The following is a 26822-nucleotide window of genomic DNA, read 5'->3' on the forward strand; positions in this document are numbered from 1 at the left end:
TTGATCATTCAAAATTTACACACAAAAAAAAAGACAACAAAACTCAGAAAAAATTAGTTTATTTTTTTTTTTTCCAGCACCATCAGTTACATATAAAACTCCCCCCCCACCCCACCAATCACATTTCTCACACCAAAAAAAATCTCGTACTTACGGGAGACTAAGAAAAAAAAAAAAACGAATTCCTGAACACCGGACCCTGAGTGTTGAGGGTTAAGGTTCCCATTCGTAAGCATACATTGGTTTTGCAGCAGCAGTAAAGTACTACACTTTGCAATAAAAAAAACAAACAAAAAAAAAAACTTCTGCTACATCCGAAGGACCACTCAAAATGCCAAATAAGGTGCAAGCCCCCATTAAATGACCGGGGCAACTGGTGACGCGTGCAATTTAATATTTTCTATTTGGCCGGAGTCTTCCTTTAAGTAATGCTGTTTTTCTGCAAGCGGATTACTACATGGCATGGCCGCCTCGCGATGGCCGATTTTTGGGGTCGGTGCAGCTGTGGTTAGCTCTTAACTACTAGCGCCCCCTAGTGATGGTGCATAAAACAGCAGCCTACATGCCATTCCCGTCTGTGCCTTGTACCCTGGATCCAGCCCCCCTGGTACATAGATATATGTACTTTACACCAGCATTTGATAATCCAGAAAGTCCCATAATCCGAACCGCCCAACCTACGTCATCATTGACCCACTGATGGTGGATTAAGAGAATTTTATATGTACACGCGTGTGACGACATGCTACATGGGGGGGAGAGGGATTAAAAAAAAAAAAAAAGATGCATAGGATAATTTTGGTAACAATTTCATTTAGTATTCACACCGGAGTACTGACGTTTTTCAATCAAAGACAAGAAGAAAAAAAATAATTAAGTGGAATGTGACTCGATTCCGCATCTCAAGTGACATCGACATGGGGAAAAATAAAAGTGCAATGTTCAATAAAGTTAGAAGATCGGCATACAGGGTGTGTAAACTTATGCCATACATTTCTTTGTATTGCTCCAAAGCATCTAAAAATGTAAAACAAACAAACAAAAAATTATAAAATAATAATAATAAAAAAATATATATATATACCGATTTGTGCACACAGCTCGCGTCAGGCGCATGTGTTCCCATGGTAACAGACTACAGACAGACCAACTCAGCGTAGTCTGATCCTGCAGTCATGTGCAGCTCCAACTCTCTCGGACTGCTGGAGCGGTAAAAGAAAGGTTGCAAAAGTCCACAGTTCCTCCGAATTCGTCCAGTTGCTGATGGATAAAACGTTGTAATGGAGAGGGAGATGCCAGGATGGTACGGAATCTGGTCTGCTCCCTGCCGTGATGTTATCCAAGACGGCACTTAAAGGGTTATTCTCCATCTTTATGGATGGATATTGTTGGATTGATCTTGTAGAAACAAAGGATTTTTTTCCAATTAACTCCCTATTAAAAATTTGCGACCGTTGAGATATTAACACTTTTCCTTTTGTTTGCAACTCGTTGCCTAGGAGACCGACCGCCGCTTCTGTCTAGCATGTAAAAGAGCTGCAAAATAGGTTAGTGCTATATAAATAAAGATTATTATTATTAGGAGGCAACAGCTGGACAGCTTCAAAACAATGCCTAAAAACAGAGTCTGTAAGCATTTTATTGCACTTCCTGCTGACTAACAGCGGTGGTCGGACTCCAAGGCAACCAGCTCTAAAAACACAAGGAAAACGTTAATTTCTTAAGTATGGCCAAAACTTAAAAAAAAAAAAAAAAAAAAAAACAGATTGAAAAAAAAAAAGTGCTTGTATTTATCAGCTCCATCCAACAATATATTTATAGAAAGATGGGGAAAAAAAAAGACAACAACATGGCGACTTTCTACCACAAAAAGCACCATAGACGGAGTTTGCGATACCAGACATACCCCCATAGACGGAGTTTGCGATACCAGACATACCCCGATAGACGGAGTTTGCGATACCAGACATACCCCCATAGACGGAGTTTGCGATACCAGACATACCCCCATAGACGGAGTTTGCGATACCAGACATACCCCCATAGACGGAGTTTGCGATACCAGACATACCCTGTAGATCATGATCAGTCTCTATTCACAGACAGCAAGCAGATTATACAACCATTGAGCTTCACTGGATGTAAAACTGGACTTCCCCTTTAAGAAATTTCCGATTTGCTGCTTGGACCCCCATAAAACTGCACTGCAGCGAGGACCTCCGGATATTTTATCTACAGCAAACCGAGCATCAAAACCACTACAAAGAGCTAGTAAAAAACCCCCACACCACACACGCCAAAGTGCCAACGTGACCGCAGCAGTACCGTACAAAACTAGTGCAAGAGGCCGCACCCAGAAAGCCATGATTGACAGGTGGACCCGGCAGCAAATTAGGAAAATGAACATATTTCAAAATTTAAAAAAAAAAAGTCATTTTTTGTAAGTGCCTCTAGGGGGTGATGGTGCAAATGCATAATAATCCACCGATGGTCAGCGGCTCACGGATTGTCAGCATGTGGAAGACTGCGGTCTGTAAGACTCTCCTCCCAGGGTCCTCCGAGAATGACGACACTGCGCTGCCCCCAGGTGGAGGGGCCGGGGACGACATCCACTCACCTGCACATAATGCCTCCCGTGCGAGGTCAGCGCAGCGTATACTGGCCCCTGACTATGGAGATGTACAGAGGAAAGGACGCGCCGGTGTATATATATATATCCTGTATATTGTCTTACATAAGAGGCTGGGAAGGAGCGGCCTGCGGGTCCTCAGGGGTGACTGGGCCGGCCGGGCCTCACCTGGGAAGGCGGCGCTCCTTTGCTCTGAGCGTGTGCGCCATCTGCTGGAAGGAGATAGAAATGCTTGTTAATAAAACCCAATAAAAAGCAACATATAACAAACATGGCTGCCATCTGTCACACGGTTATGTTCGGTATTACAGCCACTAATTCATTACAACGGAGCGGCACTGCAGTACCGCACCCGACCAGTGGCCAGGTTGTGGCGCTGTATGTAGGAAAAAAAAAATTTTTTTTTTTCATTCCCTTTTAATTTTTCGCTTTTTTTCCTCCCCTTCTTCCAAGAGTCGTAGTTTTCTTATTTCTCCGTCCCTGCGGCTGTATGTGTAGAGGCTGCTGCCGTGTGGGTCACCGCTGCCGATATCAGGATGCAGCATGATTAATATTATAATTATGCTCAGCGGATTCCAGGCATGCTGGGAGTTTTAGTTCTGCATCAGCTGAAGAGCCCTGATCCGATGCTTCTTTGTTACGTATGGGCAGGACTGCCACCCAGTGGTGACGAGCGGTATTACGTGTAGGGTCGCTGAGGTTTCCATCCCTCCACATCCCTGCAGAGAGGTCTGTGTGACCCGACCGTACCTGTCTGTGCCGGCTGTAAGTGTCCAGATAACGACGGGCGTGGAATCGGCGTGGTATGCTGGCCTGTACTGGTATGGAGACCACCGAGGATATCTGGAAAGAGAGGGGTGGGGACGGGCACGTTGTCAGAGACCCTGCACAATCCGTAACCCACAAAGCTCGGGCCATATGGAATAATGACAAGGCTGGATGGGTGGCACTTACTCCTTGGCAGTCCGTGGTTGAAGGTGCCCGGGGCCGGCCCGGTGACGATGGCGTCTTTCGACGCTCCGGCTTTTGGTGAAGGCTCAGTGGTGAAGGACACGACGCGCAGGGGAAAGCTGTTCAGGGTGGAGAGGACGCTCAGGGAGGCCGGGGCCGGCATCTTCCCTCCGTTCTGTTTGTAAGGTGGCGTCAGGATGGTCAGCGGAGGGGAAAACAGTCCGGGCCCAGCGCTCTTCTGTACCTGGGGGGACACAAGCCATGTGCACAATGGTCAGCACGTCACCTCCGACACACGGGCAGCCACCCCCGGGCTGACCCCGATATGCAGGCTTCCACCCACCACGCCCTGTCAAACCACCCCCACAACATGCGGCTGCCACCCACGATGCCCGGGCCGTCCCTTCTCCACCTTGACACGCAGGCAGCCCCCCCCCGGCTGCCCCCACCCCACCTCACACGGGCAGCCACCCCAGACAACTGGCCATGCCCCAACACCCGGGCCCTCACTCCTTGACACAAAGATGCCCGGGCAATCCTTCTCCACCCCACCACACAGGCCGCCACTTCTGACTGCTGACTCACCCATCACACAGGCCGCCACTTCCGACGGCTGACCCACCCAATACACAGGCCGCCACTTCCAACAGCCGACCCACCCATCACACAGGCCGCCACTTCTGACGGCTGACCCACCCATCACACAGGCCGCCACTTCCGACGGCTGACCCACCCATCACACAGGCCGCCACTTCTGACTGCTGACTCACCCATCACACAGGCCGCCACTTCTGACTGCTGACTCACCCATCACACAGGCCGCCACTTCCGACGGCTGACCCACCCAATACACAGGCCGCCACTTCCAACAGCCGACCCACCCATCACACAGGCCGCCACTTCTGACGGCTGACCCACCCATCACACAGGCCGCCACTTCCGACGGCTGACCCACCCATCACACAGGCCGCCACTTCCGACGGCTGACCCACCCAATACACAGGCCGCCACATCCGACGGCTGACCCACCCAATACACAGGCCGCCACTTCTGCCGCCCAGCCCGCCCCTCGTTAGAGGCAAGTACAGGCTGTACAGCACTGCTGGCCTCCGCTGTGAATGGACAGGGCTCTGTGTACCCACCATGTAAATCCCTTATTGGAAGAAGTTAAAGATGGCCGCTGGTCGTACTTACACCGATGTTAGATGCTTTTCCTCCCACCATGGATGAAGTTATCAGCTTGGCCACTCCTTGTGTCCCTCCTCCGCAGTCTTGAGGAGCCATTAGGGTCAGCTTCTGGGGCGGGCGAATGGGCATCTTCATAGACATGCTGGTGGGGTTATGGCTGGTGGATGAAGGGGCTTGGTTCAGAGCCATGGTGCCGGTGTGCAGCGGAGCGGGCGGCCGGTTCACACTTCCCCTGTAGACTTGCACTCCAGTGGGGCCGGGATTATTGGGGGGTTTGGACATGAATGCTGGAGAAACTATGAGCTTGTGGCTGGTGCCAGCGGGAGATGGCGGAGGAGGAATGCCCTGGAGTTTGGTCTGAGGGGCGAGAGGCTGCTGTGAGGGCGACGGTGCAAACACTTTGGCGCCACCGCTTTGGATGGGGTGAGTGAAGCTTCCCTTGCTCGCTGGGTGGCTCACGTGGTAGACATTGGGTGGCACTGATGGGTTTGGGACTGGTGTCTTTGCTGGCCCCTGCTGGTGCTGGGCTTCAGGTGAGGGCTTAGGACTGGGCACGGATGGCGCCGTCTTCTTCTCCGAGCCCGAAGTCATAAACTTCTTATGGAAAACCGGCCGCGCTGAAGGTTGTGATGTGGCGATGACGGGAGGGCAGAGCTTCTTCTTCTCATCCGCCACCACAATGGTGGCTTTCTCAGGCACAGAGGATTTTGAGGGGGCTGGAAACTCAAAGGCGGGGACGGAGGGTCTGCCAGAAAGGGCCGGCAGGTGCTCGGCGACTCCGTCCAGTGAGGGAGGGTTGCGGATCAGATCTCCATCCAGTGAGTTGTCCTGAGCGTCAGCGGACACGGGCGAGCCACCAGACGTGGACACTGCGGACGGAGGACTGTCCCTGGCTGCAGCACTGGTCGGAGGGTCCGAGGAGGAGCTGGGGACGGCCTCGTCCGGCTTCTTACATGATTCCTATAGTGAGAAAAGATCACAATGTGAGCAAAGTGCGACCCGACCATATAAACAGAGGAGATGGACTCATACATTCACCACGCCGGGACAGAGGGGCCCACGTCTCTGTGAGGTGGTCACATATATACTAAGTGACTGGAGCTCATAGAAGGTGTACGGGCTGCCTTTACATGGGGTTTCTATGTAGACCATCACAGTCCGGCCGGTAGGGACCACCCAGTAACATCCCACACGGGCGCAGACATGACATTAATCCGCATAGGGCCAATAGACCTTCGGCTGAGTAGAAGAGATCCTGGGAGAACCTATGCCGCCGGATCTCCCGCATAATTTACCGACTAAATCCTCGTCTGCAGAAATCTACAAGAAATAACTTTTTACCTTCGCTTTTGCTCTCGAGGGAATGAAGGATTTATTCATTGCCCTAAAAAGTTTAAAAAAAGATAAAAATTAATATTTCAATGTCCCTTTAAATGCATGAAGTGAACGGTAACACGGGCGGGTTACAGGCGGCCGGAGACCCGTGGTGAAAAATCGCCATCGCCCCCGTCCCGTGTGAAAGTGACATACTCACATCAGCGAGCTGAGCTGCGGGTACAGACGTCGGCTCTCCTTGAAAAGCGTCCTGCAAGTGACAGGCGACATAAGAAAGGGCAACACAGGCACAAATCCCCCCCGTGGACCCCACATACCGGGCCTGCATCCATCCTCGGGGCCACAAGGGTTTCACCTCCTCGTCCAGGAAGCACTTCAGATAATCCTCCAGACTGGACATGCCGCTGGTCTCCGGCTCGTATAGATCCACCTTCATCCGCACCAGCTGGCACAGGAGCAGCCTGCAGAGACAGACAATATGGCTGCTGCTCCTACATCTATGGGGCTGGGAGGCCACTGAACCCCGTAACACAAGACTTTTATCATTTTTGCATTTTTTTTTCTCTTCTTCTTCTTCCAAGAGATAGAACTTTTTTTTGTAGTTGTGAATTACATTATTCACTTTACCATATAATGTACTGTAAAAAAAAAATCCCGATGGGGTGAAATGGTGGGAAAAAAAATGCAATTACACTATTGTTTGTTTTTGGGTTATGTTTTTATGACCGGCAAGTCGGTGCCATTATGGCGATACCAAACTTGTCTTTTTAAGGGTTAAAATAAATATTTTTAATGCCATTTTCCAGCATTAATGTAACTTCTTTTCATTTGTCTATCATTGGAGCGGTGCAAGGACTCATTTTTATTGCGATTTTAGTTGATGCCATTTTGGTTTATATATGATGAGGTGATAGATTATTACTGTGTTTTTTTTCTGGGAAGTGCAGGAACCGTAAAGAATCAGGTTAACAAGCGGCATCAATTTTATATTTTGACAGGTTGGACTTTTTTGGACAGGGCAATACCGAATGTTTTTATTTTCTTTATTTTTAATGACGGCAAGTGGGGCAATTCCATTTTTTCTGGAGTTTTTTAAACTTTAGTTTTCCGTCGCCCTTGGAGGATTGAACCTGCGATTGTTCGGTGGCTTATTCTATATATGAAGGTATCACAGTACGGCAGCATCTAGTGAAATCGCAGTCTCCGGCCTGAGGCCGAGTCACAGGATGGCAGTGACAATGCCCTCGCAGGGGGTACACCACTCTATGTGCGGCCCCTTTGTCATGGTGGCGGACGTCATTCTCACCTGATCTCCTCCGTCCACTGGAACTTCTTCCGAGGGCCGGCACCTGATTTCTTGCTCCCCTTGTCTTCGTCCTCCTCCTCTTTGGGCAGCGTCTTCTGCTCCTTGTCCTCACACAATATCCTGACGGGTAGAACAGAAAATAAAAGACTTGCATTCGGCGTTTACCGTAAAGATCACTTTAACTCTTTAATTACTGGAAAAACTTCCAATTCTGAATTAGTAACGAAAAAAGGTCTCTTATCTCCCCCCCAATCTGTAGATGCTAGTGATCAGATGCAGCGGTCAGGTGGGTAAACGGAGATGGCTTCCCCAGTTTTAGGACATTAGAAGTCATTTGTTACTATCTCTGCATGCTGTGAGGGAATGGAAACACTGCAGTACAGCCCCATATACCTCCCAGCATGCTTACATGTGTCAGGGAGGCCCTGTGTCTCCAACAGCCACGGTGTAAGATGGCCCAGTACACATGGTCGGGGATCGGGGGCAGAACGCTGACGGCGTGCATGGGTCAGCGGCTCTTACTTGGCGTACTTGGCTTGGTTGTACTCCTTTAGCTCCGCGTGATACTTGCAGACCAGTTCCGGCATCGACTTCGCCACTGCTTCCTTCAGCTTCCGTAATGGCTCCTGTAATCGCTCGCTCTGCGGAGCAAAACATGATTTTGTGTCCGCAGCTCCTTTACAGACCCATGCGTCTCCATGGTAACAGACAACAGTCTGATCCTGTAGTCATTGCCTACTGTTTCTTACTGACTGTGGGGTCAGTTTGTTTGCTGTCTGTTACTATAAAGACACCATCGTTTTGCACGGGAGTTGTAGGCACAAAACGGTGGCGGGTTTTTAATTTAAATAGGTTTCTTTTTTTCTTAAAAGGCATGGAGACTAGGAAAAAAAACAAATTGGTTATGATGGCGGACCTAACCATTATTCACGTGATTGCTGCAGATAATCACTGGCCTTTGGCGTCTCGTTTGCAAGTACGGCACAAGACTAGCGAGTCCAGTGATCGGCTGCAGCGGTCATGCCATCGCTGCTGCAGGAATGGTGGGGGACTGAACAAGTAACGCTGGCTGTATTATGGCCGCCGCTCACCTGTTTGTGCGTGTAGAGGCGGCTGGCCCACTTCACCAGAACGTCCTTACTGCAGGGGAGGATGGAGGACAGGTGGCTGAAGACGGAGGAGCGCTGGCCTGGGCTCAGCCCGCGACAGAGCAGGTAAATGCTACCGCAGAGAAATAGGAGACGTTAGTAAGAGAGCAGGGGTGCTGCGTACACAACACAGAATGCATAACTGCAGCGCGACCCCCCAAAAACGAAGTCAGGGGGTGAGGAACAGAGCTGGAGTGACAGAGGCTTCAGATCAACCGTAGCTCTTCAGTCTCATTTACACATCAATCCATGAGCAGATTTCACAGTAACGGAGGAAAAGAGCGGCCGCGTGAAGGGATTACAGGACGTATCACATCCGAATAGTTTGGGGGTGGGGGTGGGGGGAAGGTGAAATCCTGCTGACAGGTTCCCTTTAAAACAAAAGCAATTCTTCCGCCATAATCTGCCCGTTCCATTATACTCACTCCAGAAGCGACGTGTTCATTTCGGGGGAAAACAACTTTTTCTTGTTGCCAGGTGTCTGAAGCCACTGAAATACCAGAAGAGAACACGGATTGGGTCAGTGTGAACAAGGACTAATAATAATGAATTAAATATATATAATTTATATTAATAAAAAGGAAAAAAACCTAAAACTGATTTCAACGCGGCGCAGTCATTTACCTTAGAAAATTCCTTAATCTTCTTCTCTGTTGCAGGCGGCAACCCCTCCAATAAAGATGGCGGCTTCTTAAACTCCTCTCCCTTCTCTGCGGGGACGGACGGTTTTTCCGCTTCCTTCTTGATGGAGGGGATGACCTTGGTGTTGGCAGCTGGGAGAAGTTTGCTCTCAGGCGCCTGGGTGGACGGTGGCGGATCTGGGGGCGGCTCGGCCTCTCGTGGCGGCAGGGCAGGGGATATCGCCGTTGTAGGGGCGGCGGTGGCGGCTGCTGCGTTGGGCAGCGCAGAACTCGTCCAGGTCTCATATTCTTTCTTATCCTTCTCGAACTTGGCCAGCATCTCCTGCAATTTGCCCATCAGCCTCTTCTTTTTCTCCTTGGTGCCGTTCAGAGCCTTGAACCTAAAAATGCAGGAGAGCGTTTATGGATCGGTGCGCGACTGCCGACATTTTGCATCTTCGAGGATTTTGAGCCCTCCTAGTCGGACAGTAAATCGTCGTGTGGCCGCGTCAGATGACATCTTACCCGGATTTGGAGTATTTGCCTTTTTTACTCTTTTTTTCCTCCTCTCGTTTCCTTCTCTTCGCTTTGTCTCCTCGCTCCTTTATTTTCTGCTAGGGGGAAAGAACAGATCTGTTAGGGCAGGGGTCCCCAACCAGTCCTCAAGGCCCACCAACATGTCATGTTTTCAGGATTTCCTTAGTCTTGCCCAGGTAATAATTGCATCACCTGTGCAATGCAAAGGAAATCCTGAAAACATGACCTGTTGGTGGGCCTTGAGGACTGGAGTTGGGGACCTCTGTGTTAGGGGGTCGGAAGAAGCTTTTGGTAATTTTGACAACTACCTGTAATAAAATTACGGACGTGAATGACATCCATGTAGCACGGTCCGCGCAGAATCGCATACAGAACCTCACGGCGGTAAAGGGGTTGCTCCCACCCCCGGTCGGCCATCTTTGTACTCCCATTAGGTTCTCATTCAGAATATTACACCATTACCGGCCGATTATCATTCCCTATCTGTACACGATACACACAGATGGCCGCTTCACCTTGGGAGCCTTCTTTTTCTTCTCTCGGGTGGATTCGTCTTCAGATTCGGACGCTTGTCTGAACTGTAATGTTCCCGTGTTGATGTAAAATCCTCCATGCTTTGTGTTCAGCGAGGCTGGGACCAATTCATCGTACTGAGGGCGGAAAACCAGAGAGATGAACATCCAAAATCTGATACTTACTAACAGCGGACATTAAACTGCAGCTCCGAGGGTCCCGCCATCCGCTCAATGGATCACATTCAGTTCAATAGGAGCCGAGCGTCAGTACCGAGAACGGACAATACACGGCTCTGAACATTTGACTGTGGGGGCTCCGGCTGTCGGACCCCCACTGAACTGATATTAATGACCTATCCTAAGGATAGGCTATCAATACGTAAGACTACCTTATATATTAACATTGTGCTTTGCCATCTTAGTCTGTTTAGGGTTAAATCTCTGTAATTATAGATTCCGAGATCACTCGGGAGCCACCAGAGACGATTGTTCGAGGGGCTGCAAGATGGAAATCTCAGAACAGCTGTACAGGAAACCTTTTGGGAACCTGCGCAGTGTCTCGTATTTATGTGTCCCCCCCGGGAGCGAGCTGTCACCATCACAAAGGCAACATGCGGGGGCGTGGCCTGAACGTTCATGTGAGCGGACGCGTGACAGAGCGCTCCCGCTGCCAAAGTTAATATTATCCTTATAAGCCGCAGCTGAGCGGCGATTCACAGCGCTTACCGGCTGCAGGAGAGTCCCGGGAGTGCGGCGGTGAATAGCGGCGGCCCCGAGGTCGGTGAACATGACCAGGAGGAGACAAAGAGACGCCGGAGCCGGCGAGGCAGGGACCGGCCAAGATGGCGCCGACGCCAGGGAGAAGGCGGAGAAGGACAACGCGGCATGCCAGAAGAGAATGTCGGCGGCGGCAAAGCTCCAGCAGTTTGCTAGAGTGGAAGCCGCAGGGAACACAGGAAAAGCAGAGGAGGACGACGGAGTGGACACAGACACAGAAGGAGAGGAGGAAAGCCCAGCAGAGGAGCAGGAGGTACAACAGGGGAGCAGGGATGGTGACATGGCGGTGGTAGTAGGGGGACCTGAAGATAAGGAGTCAGGAGCAGAGCCCACCCTTAGAGATGTCTTTGCACTGGTATCATCCTGCAAACAATCCCTGACCCAGCAGCTACAGGAGGTTAAAGGGGATACAGCCCAGATAAATGCAGCCCTGCAAAAGATTGACAAACGTGTGGGGGCTGTGGAGGAAAGAGTGAGCACGGCAGAAGACCATATAGTGCAGCTGCAGAAAGCGGAGAGGAAGTTTACTCAAGCAATATCGGAGCTAGCTGCAAAAAATGAGGATCTGGAGAATAGGTCCAGAAGAAATAACATTCGCATAGTGGGTGTCCCTGAAAAAACTGAGGGGAGGAATCCCACGGAGTATATTGAAAGCTGGCTCCTTGAGACTTTTGGTGATGCAGCACTGACAAAAGTATTTGCGGTAGAGAGAGCCCACAGGGTCCCACCGAAACCACCTGTCCCTGGAGCAAGTCCCCGTACCATGCTTGCCAAAATCCTAAACTACAGAGACAGAGACATTATCCTGAGGAAGGCTAGAGACATGACGGATCTGACAATTGGAGGTCAAAGAGTTGCTATTTACCCCGACTATTCCGCCCTGGTACAGAAACAACGGATGATGTTCATGGGTATCAAGAGACGGCTGAGAGAGCTGGGAGTGCAATACTCCATGATGTTTCCGGCACGACTGGGAGTGGTAGCGATGGATAAGATTCATTTTTTCCAGACGCCGGAGGACGCTACCCAGTGGATAGATCTTAACGCTAAAAGGCTTAAAGGGAAAGGAGATTGAAAATGTGGGGCGGGTTGGTCGGGAGGTATCTTAATTCTTTCAAAAAGGGGAAAAAAAGAGATTGACTGACAGTACACTGGTAATTGAAATGTGAAGGTTGAAGGGTGGAGTTGGGTATTACTCAGGGAACGCACTGGGAGAGCTGGTGCGGCGGTGAAATATGAGGGAGGAAGGGTGTGCAGCGTACTAAAAAGTTTATTTAGTTTCTTGCAGTTGTAATATAATACAGGTTTAATTATACTGTTCTTCTAAGAATTGCGCCGAATTCTGTTATAAACGGTAGCGGGAGGCGGAAAGAGAAGGTTTAGCAAGAGTGTTTGCAACGGGTGATGGTGCCCCACTCTTGATAAGAGGCAGAATGTATAGTATTGGGGGGTGTGGGGGAGGGGGGGGAGGGGTGAGGGTGGGGAGGGAAGTTAGACAGCTCAGAACCGGGAGTATTGACATAACTAAGGATGATGAGTCACATAATAGGGGACCGCTTTAAGATATTGAGCTGGAATGTGAGAGGCCTGGCGGATAAGTCTAGGAGAGCTGCGAGCTTGCAGTATGCGAAGGATCAACGGGCTTCTATGATATGCTTGCTAGAGACGCACTTGATACAGGAGAAAGTGGACGTACTGAATAGACGTTGGATACAGAAAGGGTATCGCTCTACCTTCTCGACGTACTCAAGAGGTGTGTCAGTGTTGGTGCCGGTGGGAGTGCAGTATGAAGAGGTGAAAGTATGCGTGGATGCTGAGGGTCAGTATGTGGTGATACAATGTATATTGTATGGAGTGAGATTGTGTGTGGCGGCAATGTATATTCCACCTCCATATTCAAGTAAGAAGATCAGGGAGGTATTGGAGAGGGTGGAACGATGGGAACCACTGCCAATCTTAATTATTGGGGATTTGAACAATATATGCGATGACTTTTGGGATAAAAATAAGAACACCCAGAATAGGTCGGAGGGGCACACTACAACATTTGGAACCTATGTGCGTGAATTAGGCATGATTGATCTATGGAGAGTCAGACATGTTGGGGAGAGAGGGTACTCGTGCTATTCGCCGGCTCATGCTACGCTATCCAGAATTGATATGGCGCTGGGTAACCGCCTGTTGGACACAATGGTGGGGGAGGTGCGTTATCTGCCGAGGGCCCTTTCGGATCATAGTCCAATTGAGGTGGAGGTTAGGTTGTTGGGGACACGGACCGCAAGCGGGAGAGAATGGAAGATCCATCCTAACTGGTTACAGAGTATTGACTTGGACGGTATAGGGAAGGAGGTGACGGAATTCTTTGCGTTAAATGATGGGAGTACTGATGCTCTGACTGTTTGGGATGCAATGAAAGCGTACCTGAGAGGGCTACTTTTTAGAGACATTAGTAGGTGTAAGAGGAGGACAAGGGAAGCGGAGAGAGTGGCATTGGAAGAGTTGAAAGCCGCGGAGGACGAGATGGTAGTACTGGGGACCTCCGAGGCAGAGAAATGGTTGAGAACAGCGCAAAATTGTATGGAAAAGATTCTGCTGGGAAAAGCTGAAAGGAAGCGGGAGTTTCAGAGGGTGGCTTATTTTCAGGAGGGAGAAACAGTGGGACACATGCTATCGGTGGTAGCCGCGGCTCAGCGTAGTACCTCATATGTACACTCGTTGGTTTCGGATGGGGGGAGCAGGGTATCTGAAACACCTGATATTATAAAGGTCTTTGCGGACTTTTACGCGGACTTATATTCCTCCAGGGTCAATGAGTCAGCCGGAGATACGGAGACTTTCCTTGAGAGTCTGGGTCTTCCGAAATTGAGTGAGGAGGATAGGGTGAGCCTCGATGCCCCTATCACCGAGGAGGAACTGAGTCGGGCGCTGAAGTCTATGGCCAATGGGAAGGCACCTGGGGTTGATGGGTTACCAGCCGAAATCTATAAAAGTTTGGAGGAAGTGTTGATTCCCAGATTAAAGTTAGTACTGGAGGAGGCTGGATGTAAAGGGTATCTCCCAGCATCTATGAGGGAGGCTATTATAGTGGTTATTCCGAAGGAGGATAAGGATCTGGGGAAGCCTGAGTCATATCGGCCAATCTCTCTGTTAACCATCGATGTCAAGCTCTTGGCCAAGGTGTTAGCTACCCGTCTGTCTAGTGTCATTACTAACCTTGTACATCCGGATCAGTCCGGCTTTATGCCTGACAGGTCTACAGCGGTTAATCTGCGGAGGCTGCATATGAACCTACAGCTGAAGTCTGACAATTGTGGCCGAAGGGTTATTGCATCCTTGGATGCCCATAAGGCGTTTGACAGTGTGGAGTGGGGATATCTCTGGCGGGTGTTGAAATGTATGGGTATTGGCCCGCAATTTGTGGCGTGGACTCAACTGTTATATTCACTACCAACAGCTAGAATTAGAGTGAATGGGGAACTTTCTCAGCCTATAAAGCTGGCCAGAGGTACGAGGCAGGGATGCCCACTGTCGCCCCTTCTGTTTGCCCTAGCTGTGGAGCCACTGGCCGCTAAGATCCGACAATCGGATGAGGTCCCTGGATTCAGATATGGGAGTGTGGAGGAGAAGATTGCATTATATGCAGATGACATCTTACTGTTCCTGGCGGACCCGGATGAAGCCTTGAATGGGGCTATCGAGATCGTTGGGAAATTTGGAGACTTATCGGGATTGAGGATAAACTGGGATAAATCGGTCCTCTTTGAGGTGGATGGGGTGGAGGAGAGCAGAAGTGAGCCATTGGGAGAGGGGCGGCTTAGGGTAGTATCCCTTTTCAGATACCTGGGAATATGGATCTCGATGCCAGTTACAGAGTTTCTGTATAGGAATTTGACACCTCTCGTGGGCGCCCTTAAAGCAAAAGTGGATGCATGGAATAAATTGCACTTATCGGTGGTGGGGAGGGTTAATCTAATTAAAATGGTTCTGATGCCCAAATTACTCTACGTCCTACATAACGCGCCAGTTTGGATTCCACGTGGGAAATTCCGGCAGATTAATGCTCTATTTAGAAGTCTGATATGGGGGAGGCGGTGCCCACGTATTCGCCTGGAGACGCTTCAGCGACCCAAGGAAGATGGAGGATTGGCTTTACCCAATCCTGAGTTATACTTTCTTGCAGCCCAGAGCCAACATTTGAAGGGCTGGGCACGGGAGGTGTCCTCCAGTGCGGTACAGCACTTGATGGAGAGGGTGACAGACCGACGACCGGTAGCGCAGTGTCTGGAGGATGGTTCCTTGGGAGTATTGGGGAAATTATACCCAACTATGTTTTTGATATATAAATTATGGACCAGACTGCGACAGATTCGGGGGGTTACGGGGCTGACTAAATTTACACCGATATGGTTTAATAATAATTTGGTTGAGTTTGCGGCCCTTGGAGTGCTGACGGAGTGGAGGGCCAAAGGAATCCACTTGGTGGCTCAGATAATTCAACAACAAGGATTAAAGTCCTTTTCGCAGCTGCAAGGGGAGTTTGGACTGAGACCGACTGGGGAGTATCAATATGCTCAGATGAAACATGCTTTTAAAGCTCAAAACAGGGGCGGTGGTGTTGAGATCCAAGAGGACATAGTTCTGGAATACGTGTGTGGGGAAGGGTCCACAAGGGGAGTCATTACCACCCTTTATAAGGACCTTCTACATGCATATTTGTTAGACTTCCCTTTAAAAGCGAGAGCGAAATGGGAAAGAGATTTAGGCCCAATGGAGGATGAAACCTGGGAGTCGGTGTTGGAGTCGGTTCCACGAGTGTCGCTGAGCGAGCCGTATAGACTATCGCAGCTGTACATCTTGCACAGAGTCTATAAATCACCGGAAGTGTTGTGCAGAGCGGGGTTGCGTGCGGACTCTGAATGCCCGAGATGCAGGACTGAGAATGCAGGAATATATCACATGATGTGGACATGTCCAAGACTGGTTGCTTTCTGGTTGGTGGTAATGAGCCGTGTGGAAGGGGCGTATAAATGCAGAGTGCCGAGAGATCCGATAGTGTGTATACTAGGATATGTAGAGGAAATTAGAGTGGATAACATCTGGAAGATAGCAATAGCTAGGCTATTATACATGGCAAGGAAGGTAATAGCAAGGAACTGGATCAAGGAGGAACCGCCTACGAGGGGTGAATTCCTGAATTATGTTAAACATGGTCTCAATCTGGAAAAGGGGGTCTATAAAAGACGTGGGAAAATAGAAACGTTTGACAAAATGTGGTCTCCGTGGCTCGAGCTGGGATGAGTAGTTATGGGAAATGGGAGAGTGAGAGCCTCTGAAAGGAAGAGAGTGCTAGAGGAACAAGCGGACATAAGTGAGTCAAATGGCTCAAGGAACCATCAATACTGGTAACAAAAGTATAACTGGGAAGGAGCTGTCAGGGGAGGGGGAGGTTTGGGTATGGTTGGGATTGTTGGGGGTTTGGAAAATGTTAAAATTTTTGTAAAATACTGGACAGTGCATAAATTGTATTGTGCATGTTTGCTTTCAATAAAAAAACTATTTAAACAAAGGCAACATGCAGCAATAGGGTACAGCGCGGGCATCGGAGGCTCCCATATCAGTCACATTAAAGGGCCGCACACTGCTCAATCTGCACAACACTTAGCGCTCAGGGGCTGACGACCTACCGCCTCAGAGTTGTCGATGAAGGAGTCGGACTCGTCGTACCCGTAACCCATGTCAACGAGATCCTGCGCGCGGTCCCTGCGTCGCTTCTGCTTTCCCTGCAGATACATGAGAGGACAATGCGGTGGTCCGATACAGCAAGGACGTCTCCCCGGAGGACCGAAACACAGACCACCGGACCGCATCAGCTTTACTTATGTCACAGAATCAACAAAGCACGAGGAACAGCCGACACTTACATATCTCTCCTCAAACTTCTTGGATAAAGCTTCAACTTCCTTCCTCTGAGCGTCTTCGTCAGTGAAAGGATCCAACTGCTTCTTTAGACTCTGAAAATAAAAAGGAAACAGAAAATATTACTGGGGTCTGAGCAAAATATACACAGGGTACACACAGTACTGATCCCGAATTACATCCTGTATTATACTCCAGAGCTGTATTCACTATTCTGCTGGTGCAGTCACTGTGTACATACATTACATTACTGATCCTGAGTTACATCCTATATTATACTCCAGAGCTGTATTCACTATTCTGCTGGTGCAGTCACTGTGTACATACATTACATTACTGATCCTGAGTTACATCCTGTATTATACTCCAGAGCTGCACTCACTATTCTGCTGGTGCAGTCACTGTGTACATACATTACATTACTGATCCTGAGTTACATCCTGTATTATACCCCAGAGCTGCACTCACTATTCTACTGGTGCAGTCACTGTGTACATACATTACATTACTGATCCTGAGTTACCTCATGTATTATACCCCAGAGCTGCACTCACTATTCTGCCGGTGCAGTCACTATGTACATACATTACATTACTGATCCTGAGTTACATCCTGTATTATACTCCAGAGCTGCACTCACTATTCTGCTGGTGCAGTCACTGTGTACATACATTACATTACTGATCCTGAGTTACCTCATGTATTATACCCCAGAGCTGCACTCACTATTCTGCTGGTGCAGTCACTGTGTACATACATTACAGTACTGATCCTGAGTTACATCCTGTATTATACCCCAGAGCTGCACTCACTATTCTGCTGGTGCAGTCACTGTGTACATACATTACAGTACTGATCCCGAATTACCTCCTGTATTATACCCCAGAGCTGCACTCACTATTCTGCTGGTGCAGTCTCTGTGTACATACATTACATTACTGATCCTGAGTTACATCCTGTATTATACTCCAGAGCTGCACTCACTATTCTGCTGGTGCAGTCACTGTGTACATACATTACATTACATCATGTATTATACCCCAGAGCTGCACTCACTATTCTGCTGGTGCAATCACTGTGTGCATACATTACTGATCCTGAGTTACCTCCTGTATTATACTCCAGAGCTGCACTCACTTTTCTGCTGGTGCAGTCACTGTGTACATACATTACTGATCCTGAGTTACCTCCTGTATTATACTCCAGAGCTGCACTCACTATTCTGCTGGTGCAGTCACTGTGTACATACATTACTGATCCTGAGTTACATCCTGTATTATACTCCAGAGCTGCACTCACTATTCTGCTAGTGCAGTCACTGTGTACATACATTACATTACTGATCCTGAGTTACATCCTGTATTATACTCCAGAGCTGCACTCACTATTCTGCTGGTGCAGTCACTGTGTACATACATTACTGATCCGTAGTTACATCCTGCATTATACCCCAGAGCTGCACTCACTATTCTGCTGGTGCAGTCACTATGTACATACATTACATTACTGATCCTGAGTTACATCCTGTATTATACTCCAGAGCTGCACTCACTATTCTGCTGGTGCAGTCACTGTGTACATACATTACATTACTGATCCGTAGTTACATCCTGCATTATACCCCAGAGCTGCACTCACTATTCTGCTGGTGCAGTCACTATGCACATACATTACATTACTGATCCTGAGTTACCTCCTGTATTATACCCCAGAGCTGCACTCACTATTCTGCTGGTGCAGTCACTGTGTACATACATACATTACTGATCCTGAGTTACATCCTGTATTATACTCCAGAGCTGCACTCACTGTTCTGCTGGTGCAGTCACTGTGTACATACATTACTGATCCTGAGTTACCTCCTGTATTATACCCCAGAGCTGCACTCACTATTCTGCTGGTGCAGTCACTGTGTACATACATTACATTACTGATCCTGGGTTACATCCTGTATTATACTCCAGAGCTGCACTCACTATTCTGCTGGTGCAGTCACTGTGTACATACATTACATTACTGATCCTGAGCTACATCCTGTATTATACTCCAGAGCTGCACTCACTATTCTGCTGGTGCAGTCACTGTGTACATACATTACATTACTGATCCTGAGTTACATCCTGTATTATACCCCAGAGCTGCACTCACTATTCTGCTGGTGCAGTCACTGTGTACATACATTACATTACTGATCCTGAGTTACACCCTGTATTATACCCCCAGAGCAGCGCTCACTATTCTGCTGGTGCAGTCACTGTGGACATTATTCTCTCACCTTCTCCGGATGCTTCTTCTCGCTCCTCCGCAGGTTTCGTAGCAATTCTGGATAGAAAAACTCCGGACACTTCTTCTGATCCGGCTGGAAGAGCGTCAGTGCGATGCGGACGGTTGCGGCCACTGAGGTCTCCGGGTCCTGGTCGTCGCTGCGAGGCTTCTTGGGTGCAGGCGGCTGTGTGGGCACATTGGAGGAGAGCTGCACCCTCCGGGGCTCGGCCATGGTCTCCGCGCAGTTATGACGAGGGGCTCAGCTGATAGGTGCCATCGTCTGGGTGTAATCAGATGGATTCTTCAGTTTCGGCCCCGGGGGCACAGCACGCCTGCTCCGCGGACTGCAGCTCCTCTATCCGGAGGCTTTATACAGGAGGCTGCACCGGGCCGACAGAATCTGCTCTTCTCTCATTACTGCGGCTGGCAGGGGAATAATCACAGCGTCAGATTCTGGGGAGCAGAACGTCAGGCTCTGCTCTGTCCATCCTCCATGGTTTACAGCTCTACTCCTCCAGACTGGCTATTAAAGGGGTTGACAAGCAAGGGGCTGCAGCACTCTACGGGGAGCCGAGGCTGCAGCGCTCTGCGGGGAGCCGAGGCTCAGCGCCACTCTTATTCTGCACTGATACATTGTAACAAAGTATCAGGACAGTTCACAAAGGATTGAAGAGTGGGCGCTACTGAAACAAACACTCCGCTGCAATCAGTATTAGGCCGCAGCAGGTTTTCAGCCTTCATGATCCCTTTACTGACAGCAAACAGAGATCTTGAAAATGGGGAAGAATTAAAACTAATAAGGTAAAAATAGCGGCAGAAGATGAGGATTGAGGATTCGGCCTCACTGATAATCGGGCACTCACAGCCGTGGCATTGCCAGCACGGGGCCCTCCCCATACGCAGCCACATGCCTGGTACCACCGTATGCCCCCTGTATGGAGGCGACTACTATGGCGCCATTCAGTGATGCTGTGCCCCCCGCACAGGACGTATGGTGCAGATCAGCTGATAAAAGTGTATTATAGGCGCTAACAGGAGGGAGACGCTACAGTGGGGGGGGGGGGGGGGGGTAATAGGGGGGAGACGTTACTGGGGTGGAGTAATAGGGGGGAGACGTTACTGAGGGGGGTAATAGGGGGGAGACATTACTGGTTACTGGGGGGATAATAGGAGGGAGACATTAGTGGTACTGAGGGGGGTAATTACTGGTTACTGAGGGGGATAATAGAAGGGAGACATTACTGAGGGGGGTAATAGGGGGGAGACATTACTGAGGGGGTAATAGGGGGGAGACATTACTGAGGGGGGTAATAGGGGGGAGACATTACTGGTTACTGAGGGGGGTAATAGAAGGGAGACATTACTGAGGGGGGTAATAGGGGGGAGACATTACTGAGGGGGGTAATAGGGGGAGACATTACTGGTTACTGAGGGGGGGGTAATAGGAGGGAAGACATTGCTGAGGGGGGGTAACCAGCAATAGGGTAATTGCTGGTTACTGAGGGGGGTAATAGAAGGGAGACATTACTGGTTACTGAGGGGGGTAATAGGAGGGAGACATTACTGGTTACTGAGGGGGGTAATAGGAGGGAGACATTACTGGTTACTGAGGGGGGTAATAGGAGGGAGACATTACTGGTTACTGAGGGGGGTAATAGGGGGGAGACGTTACTGGTTACTGAGGGGGGTAATAGGAGGGAGACGTTACTGGTTATTGAGGGGGGTAATAGGAGGGAGACATTACTGGTTATTGAGGGGGGTAATAGGAGGGAGACATTACTGGTTACTGAGGGGGGTAATAGGAGGGAGACATTACTGGTTACTGAGGGGGGTAATAGGGGGGAGACATTACTGGTTACTGAGGGGGGTAATAGGAGGGAGACGTTACTGGTTATTGAGGGGGGTAATAGGAGGGAGACATTACTGGTTATTGAGGGGTAAACACACAGGGCCTGCCAGATGATATTACCAGACCACAGACAATGTATAGTTCAAAAAAATATATATTTTATTTATACAAAAAGGAATAAAAACATCCATATAATACAATCTCATAAATGTGGAAAAAATTCCTCCGCACCAATGTCTGGTTTAAAGTGCGGTGCATATAAGCTAAACAACAACCCCTCTTGGGTACTGTATGGTAAATATAAATAACTTTATTCCTGGTTGTTGTTACTTGGAGGCAAATCTCTAGGTCCGCCTGAAGCAATATATTCAGTCAATTGGTATATCAATGTATTAGCACAATTTACTTGAGCGCCAGCCCATAAGCTTATATGGACTTAATAATACGTCAAGATTTGCTGCCATAATAAAGCCTCCATGTACCACTAATGACTAAAAATGTAGGCCATGCTAGCATATATTCAGATGACTAAGATGTAAAATAGAAGACCATAATTACCTCTATGCACACACACGAGACCAGCTTATACCCCTACGCGCGTTTCGATATGTTCTTCCTCTGGGGGCGTGTACACACGCCCCCAGAGGAAGAACATATCGAAACGCGCGTAGGGGTATAAGCTGGTCTCGTGTGTGTGCATAGAGGTAATTATGGTCTTCTATTTTACATCTTAGTCATCTGAATATATGCTAGCATGGCCTACATTTTTAGTCATTAGTGGTACATGGAGGCTTTATTATGGCAGCAAATCTTGACGTATTATTAAGTCCATATAAGCTTATGGGCTGGCGCTCAAGTAAATTGTGCTAATACATTGATATACCAATTGACTGAATATATTGCTTCAGGCGGACCTAGAGATTTGCCTCCAAGTAACAACAACCAGGAATAAAGTTATTTATATTTACCATACAGTACCCAAGAGGGGTTGTTGTTTAGCTTATATGCACCGCACTTTAAACCAGACATTGGTGCGGAGGAATTTTTTCCACATTTATGAGATTGTATTATATGGATGTTTTTATTCCTTTTTGTATAAATAAAATATATATTTTTTTGAACTATACATTGTCTGTGGTCTGGTAATATCATCTGGCAGGCCCTGTGTGTTTATCATTGTGCTCAATGTGTTCTGTTAATTAATTGGACTAATATGTATAAATGGTTATTGAGGGGGTAATAGGAGGGAGACATTACTGGTTACTGAGGGGGGTAATAGGAGGGAGACATTACTGGTTACTGAGGGGGGTAATAGGGGGGAGACATTACTGGTTACTGAGGGGGTAATAGGAGGGAGACGTTACCGAGGAGGGGTGTAAGGCTACTTTCACACATCAGGTTTTGAGTGTCAGGCTAAATCTGGCGAATGTTGGAAAAACTGGATCCGGTGCAGATTGTGAAAAACTGATGCAACGGATCCGTTTTTTGACGGATCCGGCTAGCCTATCTAGATTATTGGATAAAAAAAATTTTGGAGCATGCTCGGTTTAAAAAACGGGATCAGGCCGCTGGATCTGCCTTTTTCCGGATCCGGCATCTTCCGGCTCCCATTCTTGCAAACAGCCGGAAGCGCTTTTTCGCCGGAGACAAAAAACATTGCTATGGACGTTTTTTCAAGAAACCGGAAGCGTCAGATTTGCCGGTTCCGGCGAAAACCAGACAAAACGCAATGTCATCCGATGCAATCCGGCACTAATACAAGTCTATGGGAAAAATACCTGATACGGCAGCAACATTCGCCTGATCCGTTTTTTTTGAAAATTAGCCAGATTTAGCCTGACACTGAAAACCTGATGTGTGAAAGTAGCCCAATATGGGGGTAATGATGGCAGGAGACGTTACTGAGGAGAGGTGTAATATGGGGGTAATGATGGCAGGAGACGTTACTGAGGAGGGGTGTAATATGGGGGTAATGATGGTAGGAGAGGTGTAATATGGGGGTAATGATGGCAGGAGACGTTACTGAGGAGAGGTGTAATATGGGGGTAATGATGGCAGGAGATGTTACTGAGGAGGGTGTAATATGGGGGTAATGATGGTAGGAGAGGTGTAATATGGGGGTAATGATGGCAGGAGACGTTACTGAGGAGAGGTGTAATATGGGGGTAATGATGGCAGGAGATGTTACTGAGGAGGGTGTAATATGGGGGTAATGATGGTAGGAGACGTTACTGAGGGTGTAACATGAGGGTGATGATGGTAGGAGACGTTACTGAAGGGAGGTGTAATATGGAGGTAATGATGGTAGGAGACGTTACTGAAGGGAGGTGTAATATGGGGGTAATGATGGTAGGAGAGGTGTAATATGGGGGTAATGATGGCAGGAGACGTTACTGAGGAGAGGTGTAATATGGGGGTAATGATGGCAGGAGACGTTACTGAGGAGAGGTGTAATATGGGGGTAATGATGGTAGGAGACGTTACAGAGGAGGGGTGCAATATGGGGGTAATGATGGTAGGAGAGGTGTAATATGGGGGTTATGATGGTAGGAGAGGTGTAATATGGGGGTAGTGATGGTAGGAGAGGTGTAATATGGAGGTAATGATGGTAGGAGGGGTGTAATATGGGGGTAATGATGGTAGGAGAGGTGTAATATGGGGGTAGTGATGGTAGACGTTACTGAGGAGGGTGTAATATGGAGGTGTAATATGGGGGTAATGATGGTAGGAGACGTTACTGAGGAGAGGTGTAATATGGGGGTAATGATGGTAGGAGACGATATTGAGGAGAGGTGTAATATGGGGGTAATGATGGTAGGAGACGTTACTGAGGAGAGGTGTAATATGGGGGTAATGATGGTAGGAGACGTTACTGAGGAGAGGTGTAATATGGGGGTAATGATGGTAGGAGACGTTACTGAGGGTGTAACATGAGGGTGATGATGGTAGGAGACGTTACTGAAGGGAGGTGTAATATGGGGGTAATGATGGTAGGAGACGTTACTGAGGAGAGGTGTAATATGGGGGTAATGATGGTAGGAGAGGTGTAATATGGGGGTAATGATGGTAGACGTTACTGAAGGGAGGTGTAATATGGGGGTAATGATGGTAGGAGACGTTACTGAGGAGAGGTGTAATATGGGGGTAATGATGGTAGGAGAGGTGTAATATGGGGGTAATGATGGTAGGAGACGTTACTGAGGAGAGGTGTAATATGGGGGTAATGATGGTAGGAGACGTTACTGAAGGGAGGTGTAATATGGGGGTAATGATGGTAGGAGACGTTACTGAGGAGAGGTGTAATATGGGGGTAATGATGGTAGGAGGGGTGTAATATGGGGGTAATGATGGTAGGAGGGGTGTAATACGGGGGTAATGATGGTAGGCGTTACTGAGGAGGGTGTAATATGCGGGTAATGATGGTAGGAGGGGTGTAATACGGGGGTAATGATGGTAGGAGGGGTGTAATACGGGGGTAATGATGGTAGGAGAGGTGTAATACGGGGGTAATGATGGTAGGAGGGGTGTAATACGGGGGTAATGATGGTAGGAGAGGTGTAATACGGGGGTAATGATGGTAGGAGAGGTGTAATACGGGGGTAATGATGGTAGGAGAGGTGTAATACGGGGGTAATGATGGTAGGAGAGGTGTAATACGGGGGTAATGATGGTAGGAGAGGTGTAATACGGGGGTAATGATGGTAGGAGAGGTGTAATACGGGGGTAATGATGGTAGGAGAGGTGTAATACGGGGGTAATGATGGTAGGAGAGGTGTAATACGGGGGTAATGATGGTAGGAGAGGTGTAATACGGGGGTAATGATGGTAGGAGAGGTGTAATACGGGGGTAATGATGGTAGGAGAGGTGTAATACGGGGGTAATGATGGTAGGAGAGGTGTAATACGGGGGTAATGATGGTAGGAGAGGTGTAATACGGGGGTAATGATGGTAGGAGAGGTGTAATACGGGGGTAATGATGGTAGGAGAGGTGTAATACGGGGGTAATGATGGTAGGAGAGGTGTAATACGGGGGTAATGATGGTAGGAGAGGTGTAATACGGGGGTAATGATGGTAGGAGAGGTGTAATACGGGGGTAATGATGGTAGGAGAGGTGTAATACGGGGGTAATGATGGTAGGAGGGGTGTAATACGGGGGTAATGATGGTAGGAGAGGTGTAATACGGGGGTAATGATGGTAGGAGAGGTGTAATACGGGGGTAATGATGGTAGGAGAGGTGTAATACGGGGGTAGTGATGGTAGGAGGGGTGTAATACGGGGGTAATGATGGTAGGAGAGGTGTAATACGGGGGTAATGATGGTAGGAGAGGTGTAATACGGGGGTAATGATGGTAGGAGAGGTGTAATACGGGGGTAATGATGGTAGGAGGGGTGTAATACGGGGGTAATGATGGTAGGAGGGGTGTAATACGGGGGTAATGATGGTAGGAGGGGTGCAATATGGGGGTAATGATGGTAGGAGGGGTGTAATATGGGGGTTATGATGATAGGAGGGGTGTAATATGGGGGTAATGATGATAGGAGGGGTGTAATATGGGGGTAATGATGGTAGGAGGGGTGTAATATGGGGGTAATGATGGTAGGAGGGGTGTAATATGGGGGTAATGATGGTAGGAGAGGTGTAATATGGGGGTAATGATGGTAGGAGGGGTGTAATATGCGGGTAATGATGATAGGAGAGGTGTAATATGGGGGTAATGATGGTAGGAGGGGTGTAATACGGGGGTAATGATGGTAGGAGGGGTGTAATATGCGGGTAATGATGATAGGAGGGGTGTAATATGGGGGTAATGATGGTAGGAGGGGTGTAATATGGGGGTAATGATGGTAGGAGGGGTGTAATATGCGGGTAATGATGGTAGGAGGGGTGTAATATGGGGGTAATGATGGTAGGAGGGGTGTAATACGGGGGTAGTGATGGTAGGAGGGGTGTAATATGGGGGTAATGATGGTAGGAGGGGTGTAATATGGGGGTAATGATGATAGGAGAGGTGTAATATGGGGGTAATGATGGTAGGAGGGGTGTAATACGGGGGTAATGATGGTAGGAGGGGTGTAATATGCGGGTAATGATGATAGGAGGGGTGTAATATGGGGGTAATGATGGTAGGAGGGGTGTAATACGGGGGTAGTGATGGTAGGAGGGACAGGCAGGCGGTCGCCGGGGCAGCAGCTCCTCGGCCGGCGGACACTGCTCGCCCCCGGTAACTCCCCACCTGACCAGTCAGTCAGCCGCTCCCTCACCTTTCTTTCATACTCGCGGGCCACTCCATTACCGGCAACATGAGGGGGCAGGAAGAGTCCACCAATGTCCGAACACCGGGGAGGACCCAACTACCCGGAAGTGCGCTCCCGCTATAGGTCCCGCTTTCTGCCCTCGGACCGGTCGGTCCCCGGATAACTCACCGTGATGCTGTCAGGGTCCCCGGTGCCTGTCACGTGGTCCGGTGAAGAGGCAGAACATCTCTTTCCCCCCTCCCCTCTTACGTCACATGACTACACCATCCAGGACTACGACAAAAACAACAACAACCGCTGACAGCCGCACGCCGCCCCACGTGACCCAGCTCGACCAATGAGCGCTCCGGCGGATCACGTGCCCGCGCTTTTGTTCTCTGCCAGGATGTTGCAGCCAGTGAGTTGTCTTCCCGCCTTTTCCTATTGGTGGAGTGCGCGGCGCGGAGGAAGCCGCGGATTGGTTGTCTTCCTGTACGTGAGCGGCCTCGTGTGACGAGTGTGGGGGGCGGGTCGCTGCGTGCGTGGGG

General features: G+C 49.0%; 1 protein-coding gene across 7 annotated transcripts; it reads right to left on the minus strand.

The window, feature by feature from the left end:
- Positions 1-44: 44 nt before the first annotated feature.
- On the minus strand, positions 45-26600 carry UBN1 (ubinuclein 1). 7 transcript variants are annotated; one of them, XM_069734749.1, is made up of 19 exons: positions 26464-26600; positions 19198-19610; positions 16928-17017; positions 16691-16786; positions 10230-10364; positions 9703-9788; positions 9182-9578; positions 8983-9047; positions 8501-8630; positions 7932-8050; positions 7410-7529; positions 6421-6564; positions 6303-6353; positions 6110-6152; positions 4775-5728; positions 3584-3824; positions 3380-3472; positions 2735-2838; positions 45-1017 (listed from the first exon to the last, which is right to left on the minus strand). In XM_069734749.1, the coding sequence occupies exons 2-18, from the start codon at positions 19417-19419 to the stop codon at positions 2768-2770; spliced, it is 3057 nt and encodes a 1018-aa protein (XP_069590850.1). In that variant the 5' UTR covers positions 19420-19610; positions 26464-26600; the 3' UTR covers positions 45-1017; positions 2735-2767. The 7 variants fall into 7 exon arrangements, with proteins under 7 accessions (XP_069590850.1, XP_069590847.1, XP_069590849.1 ...); XM_069734746.1 differs by lacking the exon at positions 26464-26600 and having other exon boundaries at positions 878-1017; positions 2735-2841; positions 9703-9791; positions 19198-19557; XM_069734748.1 differs by lacking the exons at positions 45-1017; positions 26464-26600 and having other exon boundaries at positions 2629-2841; positions 19198-19557.
- Positions 26601-26822: the final 222 nt, after the last annotated feature.

This window comes from Ranitomeya imitator, chromosome 7, assembly GCF_032444005.1.
Source record: "Ranitomeya imitator isolate aRanImi1 chromosome 7, aRanImi1.pri, whole genome shotgun sequence".
Taxonomy (NCBI): Eukaryota; Metazoa; Chordata; class Amphibia; order Anura; family Dendrobatidae; genus Ranitomeya; species Ranitomeya imitator.

Excerpts from the sequence above, each read along its gene's own strand:
- UBN1 (XM_069734746.1), bottom strand. The coding sequence starts at position 19,419 with ATGGCCGAGCCCCGGAGGGTGCAGCTCTCCTCCAATGTGCCCACACAG. Across the intron at positions 17,018-19,197 it reads AGAAGAAGCATCCGGAGAAG|AGTCTAAAGAAGCAGTTGGA; the intron begins GTGAGAGAATAA and ends TTTTATTTTCAG. Across the intron at positions 7,530-7,931 it reads AACCAAGCCAAGTACGCCAA|GATATTGTGTGAGGACAAGG; the intron begins GTAAGAGCCGCT and ends TCTACCCGTCAG.